This window comes from Hermetia illucens, chromosome 1, assembly GCF_905115235.1.
Source record: "Hermetia illucens chromosome 1, iHerIll2.2.curated.20191125, whole genome shotgun sequence".
Classification (NCBI taxonomy): Eukaryota; Metazoa; Arthropoda; class Insecta; order Diptera; family Stratiomyidae; genus Hermetia; species Hermetia illucens.
In genome coordinates, this window is record NC_051849.1 from 192,664 (window position 1) to 206,077 (window position 13,414).

Sequence of the window (13,414 nt, forward strand, 5' to 3'; positions counted from 1 at the left end):
CGGGGCACTTATATAGAAAATGTACCGTGAATTCCGCTTCCTCATTACAGGCAGGACACGTATCATCTTGAAGAATTCCTATTCTGAATATGTATCCAGTTAGTGAATTATTGGCAGTCAGAATGCCCACAATACTTCTGCAAGCTTTCCTGTTTTTCGACAGGATAATTTTCTTCGTATGTTTGTTTGGTTCTGATAGGAAAAGTTTGATGTGTTTAGCAGCATTAAAGCTCAGCCACCTGGTATTATGGGAAGCTCATTCTAGTTTTATGATAGCAGCATTAGCCAATGCTACCAACACCTCAATTGCTGGTTCCGGTCCTGGCTTGGAGAATTGAACCCTCTTTTGCTGAAGCATCCGATACACCACAATGGCTGATTACCCAGAGTATTTCCACCGTATTCAATCTGACACAGAGTTCAATTCATTTCTACATTCCTGTGCGACTTTTGAAGTGATCAAAGAACTGTTCAACGCCCTTAGTGCAGCTTCACTATAGCTACAGACTGTGATGCGCCTGCCCTTCAACCTCGCTCGTCAATCTTCCAGGTTGTCACCCTAAGGATCGCATACACTTCAACCTGAAAGACTGTTGTATATTGTCTCAAAGGCAAAGCGCATTTCTCGTTTTTATTCGAGAGGTAGATTCCTGCTCCAAAACTCTATTCTGTTTTTGAACCATCGGTTTAGAAGACGTTAGTATATCCCGAGACGTATTCTTCTGGTTCGTCCCAGTTTTCCCTTCGTTTCAAGATAACTTCATATCTTCCACCAAATAGATGTATGGGGATCCGAGAATCAGAATACATTGCGAAAACTGGATTTAATTCTCTCAATAACTCTTCCACTCTGTGCTCCCCACGTCCATTGTATCCCCAGAGTTTTAACCGAGTTAGTATATGAGCTGCTTTCATTGCAGTGCTCTGAATAAACAAACCCAAGGGCTACAAACTGAATAATGCATTCAGAGCTACGCCGGATGCCGTGCTCATGGCACCGGTGATACCCAGACACATAGTTCTTGGCAGTGAGTAATTGTATTGCACCCAGGGCAGAGGTGAGGCAGCGTCTGACGATTTACCTTTGACCTCTTTATAATAGGCAGTATCCACATTAAATGGTCCCGTACTTGCAAATATATATTCAAATCAGTGAATATGAAAATTGCTTTCAAGATTGGACTATAGGCTAGCACACGAATAAATGTGTTACGCAGATAGTAATATGGCTCTTCACGATAGTTCATAATTAGTGTACCTATACCCTTTTCTACTTGATCAATACCTTAAAAATATCATTATCTATAAAAATTTTCTGAACAGAATTTCTAGGAGACTGAGTATTAGAGATAGAATGTAAAGTGATGATATTGAGAAAAGTCAATTGAACTTTATTCGCCATTGACTCCGCCCTGTGCCAATAAAAGTTGGCTTTAGGTACATTGTTCTCTTATTATATCATTATATTTTGGCTAAACTCCGCTTGGATTGCTGTATCCACCCTTTCCCTTACCGTCCAATTCAATTAAGTAAATGGAGTAATCTCTTTATATAATGCATGCGCATATGTAGGTATGGTATTGTAGCAAGAAACGTTACTGACTTAGTACGGTCGAGATTTATGTACCCACGCTTTTCAAATGAATCGTTTCTTGTATACAAGATCTAACATCCGAACAATCGCATTTACATCCGACCTAAGGCTGAATTAAGAGAAGGGTTTTCTTTCTTCCGCATTTCACGAAAACTAATAATCATTGCCTCCTACTTTGCAGTTGAAAATAGAAATGCTGCATTCACGAAATAAGCACACTAATCAATTGCAACTGCGGCCGTCTATTGCAAGATGTAATGCATTTCAAAGTTTATAAGTAATATTTGCCTACATAAGTATTTGCATCAACTGCTGTGCATGTGTATGCTTTGCGTTTAGTCTCTTATAATTTAGATCAATTTAATTGCTTTGTGGTCAAATATAAAGCAATTGGATCCAGTTGAATTGACCCTATTCTAACCCAAATTTCAACGAAAGCCAAAAACAGATTCACACCAAAATTGCGAGTGACATCGAAACTTGATAATTGATCAGTGACGCACATTACTATTTTTTCCATTTTATTTCCATTGAAAATATGCTTCAGTTTCATTTTCATCGCGCGGTGCTAGTGATAAGTCTAGAGAAAAGATGATTATCTAAAGGTTTTCTATTAGGTTTAAACCTAGCGAACAAGCAACAATGCAAAACGTCGATTCATTGGGCACCGAGCCAGCCTTCAGACTCCTTTCAACCATTGCCACCGGGTCTCTCTCTAAACCTCTAGTAAAGTCCGAAAGCAGTTTCATTTTTCCTATAGTAGTTGGGTTTCCTATTGGGTATCCGTCGCCCTCTGACTAATATTGATGACCTTTCTGTGGCCTCCGTTCAGGGATATCTCGGCCTCGAACACCGCGGAAAACGTGCTCCTCTCAAAAGACTTTGCCGCCCAGTCGGTCAGCCGAACCATCTTTCTTTTTGGAGCACCGTTCCCTTTGACCTGGATGCAGACTGACTGGTAGTGGTTTTAGGTATAGCTTTCCCTAGCATACCAGGCGATCCCCCTGACTACCGTAGCGCTTAAATTTATCAAGGTCCCCACTCCTTTGGTAAAAATGGTATGATCTATCTATGGTATGATCGTTCGTAAATACCACATCCAGCTCCGCAAGAGTTTCAAACATAACAAGTCCTTTAAATAAAGGGTAGCACTAGGTGGAGTACAGTAGCTGCTTATGTGGTTCCCTTTTACCTTTAACATTATAAATCCCGATGCTGGGTATTGCATTATTTCTTGAAAGATCCCTTTGACCTTCGACCCAAATGTCACCACCATGATTTCGATATGGCTACCTAATTATAGCCTCATTGATCTGTTTCTCGTGGATGGTCTATGAGAGTATCTCCCGCGACGCATTACAGTTATTAAAGTTTATTTGTATGAAACTTTCTCATCTATGATTTGCGTTGAAGGCTCGACTGTTCTCGGGCACCTACTGCCTGCCTGCAATCTTCAAGTGGTCTCCAGCTTCTTTGGCTTCTCACAGTGTGCAATTCGGTCCAGTTCTGCAATTCTTTCTAATATGGTCCTTCGCTCAGTATTTTTTTAACTGGTTTGACCTGTCATTCGCTTCGGTATATATTTTTGCTATATGATCAAAGTCAAAGCATCAATAGTATCGTTTCCACGTGGCTTATTCCCTCAGTTGATGCATAATCCGTGTGGCAACAATTTGAGTGCTGTCTCTCATGGCAGGCTGATAATGTGGTCAGTGTTCCTGAACTCCGATAACGTCGAATTACTTCTCTAAGGTCTCGCGAACCTCCTCCCTGCCTTTTCTCTTTCTCTATTCCCTCCTCCTCTTTCCATATTTTAATTTGGATTTTTTGACTCCTACATAAGATCTCCTTTCTTGGTGAGTTTCCAATCTGCTATCTCTACTTTCCTAAGGTACAATATTTCTCCACACTGAAGAAGAAAGAGTTAGTATTTTGACAGTTGCCGAAACGACCAGGCCCAAGGAATATTTTTTCTATCATCAGCATCGACGGCACAACAATCAGTATCCGGTCTAGACCTGCTTTAATAAAGAATTCCAGACACTCCGGTTTTGCGTCGAAGTCCATCAATTTGATATCGATAAGCTGTCTGTCCTAGCTTACGCCATCGCTCCATCTAAGGCAGGATCCCCCACGTCTTATTTTTCTACTTTTCATGCCTTTATAGACTTTTCGGACTGGATCATCGACGCATTAAGGGACTCGACTACTACAACCTATTATCAATGGTCTTGAAGTTGTAGTCCCCTATTTTTATTGTTCTCGTTTGACCAATACGATTTAATGATGTTGCTTCTTTGTTTTTTTTTTTTGGTGCTGATGTTGTCACCAAACATATATTTCGTCTTGCGTTTTTTAATGTGCAGCTCAAGGTATCTTACCGATAGTCACCTACTCGATCCGGATAAAGGCAGTTTATACACTTTCGGGGTTGTTCTTCCCATAATGTCAATATTTTCAGCATAGACCAGTAGTTAGGTGGACTTGAAAAGGATGGTGCCACATCCATCATCAGCATCAGCATAGTGTATCATCTTTTCCAGGGCCAAGTTAAAAAGCATGCATAATAAGGCATCCCCTTATCTTAAACCTTTGCTGATCATGAATGGTCTCGGTTGCCGGAGAGAGAAATGTGATCTGTTGCTGATTTGTCTGGATTGAAGTCTCTGTGGTATGGGTCGATGTTATTCTGGGCGTATTGGGCTATCCGGTCTAGCCAGACAGCGGAGAACATCTTGTCAATGGTACTCAGCAAAGCGATAACTTTATAATTGCTGTATTGCGTGATATCCTCCTTTTATATATGGGACAGATAATCCTTCCTTACCAATTTTCAGGCATTGATTCGTTGTCGCACACCTTGAGCATCATTTGATGAACCGCTTCATGTAGTTGGTCGCCTCCATATTTAACCAGTTCGATTATGTCAATGATTTTTGGGCGGATGAATTGCACGGATTAATTTTTTCATGCTTGGTAGTGGCAGCATTTATCCGTCATCTTCAGTAAGCCGGACCTTCAATTCGATATGTCCATTCGGTCAGAACTCAGATTTCCTTCCTTGTCTCAACTGAATGAGCATCGAGGTGTATATCGCTTCATCCTGCTAACTTGTTGCTAAAATGGTTGCCCCCTGTACTTTTCCGAGTTTACAAACTTGTTTGTTCTATCAGCTTTCCTTTTTCTTTTTGTGAAGTTGCTTCTTCACTCTACAAATTTCGCGACTGATCTCTGCGCGTGCCTACATTCGTTGAGACTGCAGGGTTGCCCAGTATGCAGCATACTTCCGTTCCGTTGCTAGCTTACATTCATCGTCGAACCAGTCGTTCTGACTTTTTTGCGATTGGGGCCGAGTAACATATGTTTGTGATCGTACTAATAATGACCTTCTTCAGGTGATGATTCCTTTTTATTTGAAAATAGTCTGGGGTAGCTCACGTATGTTTATGGACCTGGGGGGCCGTGAACGTTAATGTGCATAACCATTCATTTATTATTTCTAAGCCGCAATAGGTTTCATTTTTTGGTTGATTAAGAATCCTACTAGTTCTTCTCCAGGAAACCTCTTCCTATCCAGCACATCTCTTGGAACACTGTTAAATCCATACCCAAACTGGAGAATCAGTTGATAGAATTTGTGCCATTTTTGGCACGGAAGACTCGCCTTCATCCTTCTTCGTGTGCAGTTTTTCGTTAGGAAAGAATTCCCAGCTATCACTACGTGGAGGTGGAGATAGGGTTTGGTAGTGGAGCTGTTGGTATAAGTTTAACAGGCGTTTTCTAGGTTTTATGCTATATTATATATTCAAGTCCAGGTTTCGCTCTGAGACCTATACTACCCTTTGACCGCCATATTTTGCTATGATTTTCAAAAATTGCACTTAATTTCGAAAATATTCTACACAAAGTTTCCATCTGGAATGTTATATATCGCACGTGGAGATACCAGGAAGAGAGATTAAAGAGAATAAAAGTAGTTGGCAGTACTAATAACAAAAACTGATTTTTTAAATGCCATGCACACAATAGTGTTATTTAAAGCCCCAAAAGCGGATGATTTCTCAAAATTTTCCATTAATATACGTGGTTGCTAAATTTGATAGGATACTACTGTTTTTTTCAACCGCAATTTATCTTTGATTGCATCCATTGTTATTCTATCCTATTACCTAATTAACTATACTTTATATACATATACTGCGTATCTGTTTTCAAGTAGCCTAAACATGTATTTTTGGGCACCAAATATATCGTGTAGTCTGTAGTATGTATAATAAATATTATTTTACCAAACTTCATGCTAATATCAACCAACTTATTAACTATTTTAGCAGTTTATCGCCAAATTTCAGTGACCCTCTGAATGTCCTTTGTCCTCGCTCCGTGCTACTGCTAATAGGATTCGCTTCTGCTTCAGCCGGAATAAGATCGGCATTGTGTAAATCCGTTGATTTTTTTGTTGTGTAATGGTTTACAACTTTTCGTTTTGAAAATTCTCCCAAATTTTCTCTTTTGACCGATTTTGTGTTGAATTCGGAACGTCTTTCACGGTTTGCCGTTTGATTATAGAATGTTGAAAATTTTGCATTTTGTTTGTAAGGTTCAAGTGGATTGTCGGTTTCGTTCACAAATGCAGCATGAGAGAGTTCCTGTAGGCTGTTTTGTATGAAGGGTCGTACGTCTGTATGCAATTTTATCAAGGGCTTCACAGGTTCGATTGAAATGGGGATCCAATCTTCGATATGGCTAGAATTACTAGTGCTTACCGGGTTGACTGCCAATGTTTTTGGGATGTCCCCATTTATTAATATATCTGTACTTTTTTGCTGTTTCGCCCACTCTTGGAGAGCGAGCTCTTCGAACATTTTGTAATTCACTCTATAATTCTTGGACGACTCCACCAGCGGATTAGATCCGTACAAAAGTGGGGTTTTAAGCACATGGGATGGTGGATACCTCGTCATTATGCTGAATTTATTTGGTTTTTTTATTATATACTTGACAGCCGTTGACGCGGCTGGCAAATAACGGTGACCCTTGGCTTTATTTGCGGCTGGAATCTTATGATTACGATGGGCGCTACCTGTTCCACTCGGCAATCCGTGCATAAGTGTGCCGATTGTATCTTCAAATTCCGACCACATGAAACGGCGGATATCTTCACTACCGTCCAAAGATTGCATATGGCTAGGCACTTTTGTTAATGTTTTATGGTTTTCACTTTCTCCAAACGGCCTTGGAATCAATGATGAGCCCGCTGTATTGGCCAACTTCTGGTTTAGGTAAGCACTTCTGGAAAGCACATTAACGCAATGAGAAACGTTAAGTTGGTGCGGTGTTTACCTGCTTACTTACGATTCAATGACCTGCGCTTGAACTTGGTACCTCCGCAATTCAAGATCAACTATAAAAGATGCCAGTATGGCAACGCACCAAATTTGAAATCGACCCGAATGCTGGTGAAACATTGGATATTAAGATTAATAAATGCCGTGTTTACATTCTTTTTCCACAATCTTTGAAACTTACGGCGAAAAGAAGCAGCGACCACATTACGTTGGAAATGGCGTTTCAGTGATACTGGAAGGTTTAGAGTAGCGCACTAACTGCACTAGATTTTGTGTTAACACTTATATGGAGAAATTATTCAAACAAGAAGGGATGTAATGGTAATTGGTGAATTGTTACGAATTCCAAAACAATTACCTACGTGCTGCATGCCAGTATCGTCTCCAGTTAAGTGCACGCATATGTAAACTGGGGAAACGATAAGCACCATGTAACGCAACGATCAATGTTAAGGTCAATGTCTGTTTAATGGATACTATCAGAAGTTTAGAGTCCGCTTGGTTCAGGTTTGCATGACTGCAGAGGGTATTGACAATTTAAAACTTTTATTTCACGGGGCAAACAGATCCACATAGCATTCGTAGTGAATTTGTATGCACATTTGCCTTATTGGTTGGATCGTAAGCTAACAAACAGTTGGCGGCGAAAGTATTTGCTTCTTAACCAAAGATTGTTTAAAATAGGAACAAATTTCTTCGATTTACAAACAATTATTTAATGTAGCTAAAATTCTTCTACGGGAAAATGAAACCTTTCCTAATTAAGCTAATTATTGAATCCAGTTTTCCACTTTGCTTCTTCGCTCATAAAGCTATGCATGCTGTTAAAAAACTTTTTTGAAGACCCAAAACTGGATTACCATAGGTGGATGGTGTCAGCTCTTAAAGACAAACCTAAAGCGGTCACTAAATAGTCCCACAAATAATGTCACCACGAAAACTAAGATGTCATTATAGACAAGGTTTATTTCTAGGGATCGGTAAGGAAATTTGCCCAGGACTCCAAGGTTTAGAACAGGACTACCAAATTTTGACTCCGATTCGAATAATTTGCGAGACAGAAAAATCGACATATAGGAGTCAAGAAGCAGTTTCTTGTAGTATACTTTTGAATTATGTAAAGGCCATTATCCTACATAAATTAAAGCAATTCTCTTCAAATGTTGACACATGTTGAAACCTGAATAGACGACGTCATAGTTTTTCTGTAGAATTTCATGAACCGTACCTTTTCGTTACATCGTTCCATCTGAATATTAGTACTTAATATTCTGCTGGAACTAAGAAAATTTCGTGGGAATTAATGATCCATCACTCAATCGTTGAACATTTTCCTAAATGTGAAAACTGAGTCAACAACGAATGCACGATGCTCTCTCAACAAGCAAAAGTGGTGTGTAATTTTTTCTCCAAATGAAATCTTTTATTTGATATCAAATATCATATCATATACCATTTACAAAATAGGGAAGAACAAAAAAGTTCACATTTTCAAAAACTTCGCAACCGAAAATTTGAAAAATTCGGAATGGAACATCTATATGAAATCTAAGATCTAATATACCGAATTTTGAATTTACTTTTCCAATACACTTATCTTACCAACACAAAATTTCGCATATACCGTACAACAGCTAAAACTTTTGGGGAAACCCTACTGTTATTAATAGGGAGATATGTAGTTGGTCAAAGTTAACTTTTTCGTCTAAATTCACTGTATTTCGAGACTAAAAATGCCATTATCATATTAAAGTTAATAGTCTGACATAGAGTCCTTATATGAGTAGTTACTTTTTTCTATTCCCTTTTTGTATCTATTTAAGATGGACTCCTGCTAAATAATAAAATAAACTTTATGCCAAATAATAAAATGAAGCGTCCACATTCAAACAAAATAAAATTAATATTAGGTTGCACTTTGTTTTGGGTTTGGGTTGATGCGGATACTGGAATAAATATGAAAAAAAAAATTAGTTATAGTTATTTTTCGATTTTTATGATACATACATCTATATAAAGTTATCATTTAGGCCTCTTTAGTATTTTTCTGCCTCAGAATGTTGCGTTTCAAGATTCTACGCAATGAGGTGGAAGCAGTTTTAGTGATATTAATGCGCTGAGTGACATCAATCTTGGTGCCATCTTCGGCAGAACTAATGCCTTTTACATGTACAAACTATTCGGCGACCTTGATATTGAACCCATTGATGCAAATAGGAACGAATTTTGCCAAAGACCATGATTCGGTGATAGTGCAAACAGATGTCATTAACATAGTCGGGTTGTTTTTCAAAAGGTGCCATATTTCTAATGGAACCCCCCCCCCATGTAGTTCAACCAAGGTATGAAACTTATCACCGCTAGCGAGAAGAAAACGTATCGGTAGCAGAATGCAACCACGGCGGACTCCAATTGCACTTCAAATTCATCTGAGAGGAATATGTAGCTCTACAAATGGTTATAAGCCTCTCCGGAATACCGCCCCTCCCTAAAAGCACTCTAGATGCATACTCTATTCACATTATTGAAAGCCGTCATGAAATCGATGAAGGGCTGATGGAGTGGTAATGAAATCATTATTATTTGCGAAAGTTTCGGCTTCTCCGATTAACGCAAAACTTTGTGTTATGGCTCCTTTACAGATTGTTTGTTTAGGGATATCTTAGGGGCATGATAAAGTTGAATGGTTCAAGACGTCATTCCTCTAATAGTCGGACGAGATACATCACCACACGTCAGTCAATTTGTATATTATAGGTGCCCTAGACAAGCTGGTTGGCAACCAAGTTATAATTCATTTGCCACAAACCATGCAACCTACTTAGCAACTTGATTGCGTTCTGAGATCTTGACGAGTGAAGATCGTAAAATTAACGATTGTTGTTGTTGCTTTACCATACTCAAGTTACAAACCAACTTCTAAACCACGCTACGCACACTGCAACTTGGTTTTCAACCTGGAGCCCCGCCACAAATATGAAAATTGTTTGATATCCTTTACCATTTTACAACTTCAGTGAACAACCGCAACTTGCCTACACAGACGATTTCGCTGCTACTTGATTGCTTGTCTGTGCTAGGCCTTATGCCGGCTCCACATGGGTACTTGCCGCAAATTCCAAACCTCCACAAACGTTTGGCCAAACTAAACTTCGCCATCCATACGTTTGCAATTGCGTTAGTGTTTTTTTGAGCTGGCAAGCAAGTGCCCAAAAAACTGACACTCGGATCAGAAACAAACGCTTGCAAACTTACACAAACCAAACCAAATACTCCATCCGTACGATTGAATTTGCAATGGCTTGCTGAGGTTTGGCAAACATGTGCATCGGCATTGGGTATCGTTGTTTCCGCCGACGATAGTACCGAGCTCGATTTGAATCGACGCATTGAAAGCATTAAATTGGCTTTGTCAAAATCTGAAAGTGCAAGTACTTCAACACTCTGTTTTGATCGCCACTGTTACTCGAAAGGTCAGTTATTTCAGTCTGAGCAAAACACGTGACGTGTAGGAGTGGTAAGGGCTCGTAGCAGCCATATAGCGAAATGGGAAGAATCATCATCATCATCATCATCAACGGCGCAACAACCGGTATCCGGTCTAGGCCTGCCTTAATAAGGAACTCCAGAGATCCCGGTTTTGCGCCGAGGTCCACTAATTCGATATCCTTAAAAGCTATCTGGTGTCCTGGCCTACGCCATCGCTCCATCTTAGGCAGGGTCTGCCTCGTCCGTCATCATCCTCATCCATACGGATTAAGTGACCCGCCCACCGAAACCTATTGAGCCGGATTTTATCCACAACCGGACGGTCATGGTATCGCTCATAGATTTCGTCATTGTGTAGGCTACGGAATCGTCCATCCTCATGTAGGGGCTCAAAAATTCTTCAGAGGATTCTTCTCTCGAATGCGGCCAAGAGTTCGCAATTTTTCTTACTAAGAACCCAAGTTTCCGAGGAATACATGAGGACTGGCAAGATTATAGTCTTGTACAATAAGAGCTTTGACCCTATGGTGAGACGTTTCGAGCGGAACAGTTGAACAGAAGAATGAGGTCTGCAACTTCTCTCGCATGAAAAGAAAATTAATACAGGACCTTATCCAAACTTGCGCATAACAATTTTTTATTAGTGAACAATTTTGATATGGCTATTGTTTCTTACAGGGCCAGGTAGATACCATGGAGTGAAGGAAATCATGTTTTTCATATTGGGAAAACCAAATAAAACTGTATACACATATATGACGGATACGTATGTGAAAGAAGAATATGAAGTCAATAGATAAATGAATAATTATGATACCCTAAAAAAAACTTAATAATGAATTAATTATTTTGTATACATAGCGGAAAGGCAATAGGGAAAGTGGAAGGCAAAAATACGCTGATTGACGTTCGACAGCATTAAACTTGAAGGATTGGTCGGAACATAGTTCCAATTTAGTTTCAATGATTTCACAACGATCATACACACATATATATGTAAATAGATGTGATATCTATGTCGGCGCTGGAAACATTAAAGATTTATCCTACCCGAGGAATACGAAAAATTGTTTCCCTCGCGAATGCATGTATTTATTTGCACTTGAAGTTTCTCCCATACAATACCTTACATTCTGGTTCCACATATGTACATAGGTATATGTATATGAATAGCAACAGATAAATTTTCACTTTAAATATCTTTAATCTCAATCATGTATATGCAAAAACTTTCAATATTCATCTATTATGAAATATTTCTTTTGTGATATTGGAAAATATCGTTTCGTTGAACCATTTTCTGTCTCTTCTTTAAAAAAATGCGTAAATATTAATTTGAATCTTCATTTAAGATATGAGCGTATGCTATTCCGTAAATTTTTTGTCCCCAATATAAACTACTGAACCTATCTCTTCACAGAAATTTCTTCTTGGTATTTCCGCGACTTTTTGCAGCATTCACCACGTTTTAGAATTGCATAATAGTAGTAAAACACACCACAAAGTATTGTAGAGAAATTTAAAAGTATTACATATTGAACAGTGACTGGATTGTTTGGATAAAGCGTAAGAAGAGAGTCGAAGAAGGTCTGAGCATCTCACCATCAGCGTCGCAAAATAATAGTCGATGTACTGTTGTTACCCACACCTAATAAGTTTTGCCACTGGCTGTGTAGTTAAGGAGACCTTGCAAATGTGACTAAGAATTCAATGGATGCATAAGCCCTTCCCTCAATCCATTCACTTCTCATGCTTCCTGGGAGAAGTGGTACCAGAACTCTGAAAAAATACCTGGAAATTGAAAGTTAATGCGAAACAGTTTATTGGTAATAGTAATTATAGATCTTTTGACTTTAGGGAAAAGAATATTTTGATCCAGCGGGTCATTGCCTCGATTCAGATTATCTCACTAGTTGGTTATCTGTGAACCAGTTTACTATGAAATAGTTTCTCCGCTCCGACATAGATACCGATGACAGAAATATAATACAATACATTTACAAATAACAGCCGGGCCAACATGAACAATACATTCGAACACGAAGAGAAACATTTCCTCAATGATTAATTTATTTTATACTTTGTGATGTGATGGAAAACGATTCGTAACTGAATCAGAGTAGAAAAGTGAAAGGACCAAAACAACGGAAACTGCTTTTCGGAAGTCTAATGTTCAGCTAAAAGTTATGTAATAAAATGTCTTTGTAGGTATTTCGAACCCAATTATTTACTTTTTTTATTTGTTTGGGGAAAAGTTAAGCTGACTTACGATTTGTTGCTGGCATTGTTTTGATTGCATTCAAGGTTTTGCTGAATGTTCAACACATGTAGTTTTGAACAAAAGAGAATTTAAAATTTACCCTATCAAGTAACCTGCTCTAGAATTTACGCATCTACATATTTTAATTTTTGTACATACACGAGTATATGTGGTATTACAAACATACCAACATTTCTCAGAAATTTAAAGTTTAAAATTGTTAAGTAACAAATAAAGTAACAAATTTTGCAGAAGCAAATCAATTAAAATTTCGGCAATATGAGAATTAATAAACTGGAAAGCGGAAACTCGGTGTAAATTATAAATTATATATAACAATATTTTGTTATATACAGGGTGCGGCAGCATAACTTCCTTTTTTCAAAACTCAATAAAAACTATTGTATGCATCGGAAAATATTTATTTATTTTTTATAATGTAGGTACATGTCTATAGTTTTTATTTACATTGTTTTGAAGATCAAATCTGTTAGGTGACCTCCCCCATTCTCCATACATTGTGTAAACCGATTTCTGGCGTTTGTCATGACTCTTGTTAGCATAGCAGGTGTTATGTTGGCAATTTATTCTTGGATGTTGGTCTTCAAATCTTGTAGGGTTCTTGGACGGTTCACATAAACACGGGATTTCAAAAAATCCCATAGAAAAAAATCACAAGGGGATAGATCGGGAGGGTGTGCCGGCCATTCCCAATCGCCTCTA

General features: G+C 38.6%; 1 protein-coding gene and 1 long non-coding RNA gene across 3 annotated transcripts; both read right to left on the reverse strand.

Annotated features, from left to right (window-relative positions):
- Positions 1 to 5,571: 5,571 nt before the first annotated feature.
- On the reverse strand, positions 5,572 to 7,335 carry LOC119661448. 2 transcript variants are annotated; one of them, XM_038070791.1, is made up of 4 exons: positions 7,301 to 7,335; positions 7,124 to 7,223; positions 6,950 to 7,050; positions 5,572 to 6,886 (listed from the first exon to the last, which is right to left on the reverse strand). In XM_038070791.1, the coding sequence occupies exons 2-4, from the start codon at positions 7,145 to 7,147 to the stop codon at positions 5,917 to 5,919; spliced, it is 1,095 nt and encodes a 364-aa protein (XP_037926719.1). In that variant the 5' UTR covers positions 7,148 to 7,223; positions 7,301 to 7,335; the 3' UTR covers positions 5,572 to 5,916. The 2 variants fall into 2 exon arrangements, with proteins under 2 accessions (XP_037926719.1, XP_037926720.1); XM_038070792.1 differs by lacking the exon at positions 7,301 to 7,335 and having other exon boundaries at positions 7,124 to 7,241.
- A 4,601-nt stretch (positions 7,336 to 11,936) lies between these two features.
- On the reverse strand, positions 11,937 to 12,510 carry LOC119646560. The gene is made up of 2 exons (XR_005248752.1): positions 12,284 to 12,510; positions 11,937 to 12,222 (listed from the first exon to the last, which is right to left on the reverse strand). It is a non-coding gene; the product is annotated as an uncharacterized LOC119646560 (long non-coding RNA).
- Positions 12,511 to 13,414: the final 904 nt, after the last annotated feature.

Coding starts and splice junctions, on each gene's coding strand:
- LOC119661448 (XM_038070791.1), bottom strand. CDS start 7,147: ATGTGGTCGCTGCTTCTTTTCGCC. Junction 7,051..7,123: donor GGTCGCTGCTTCTTTTCGCC/GTAAGTTTCAAA, acceptor ATGTTTCACCAG/CATTCGGGTCGATTTCAAAT. Junction 6,887..6,949: donor CAAGCGCAGGTCATTGAATC/GTAAGTAAGCAG, acceptor TGTGCTTTCCAG/AAGTGCTTACCTAAACCAGA.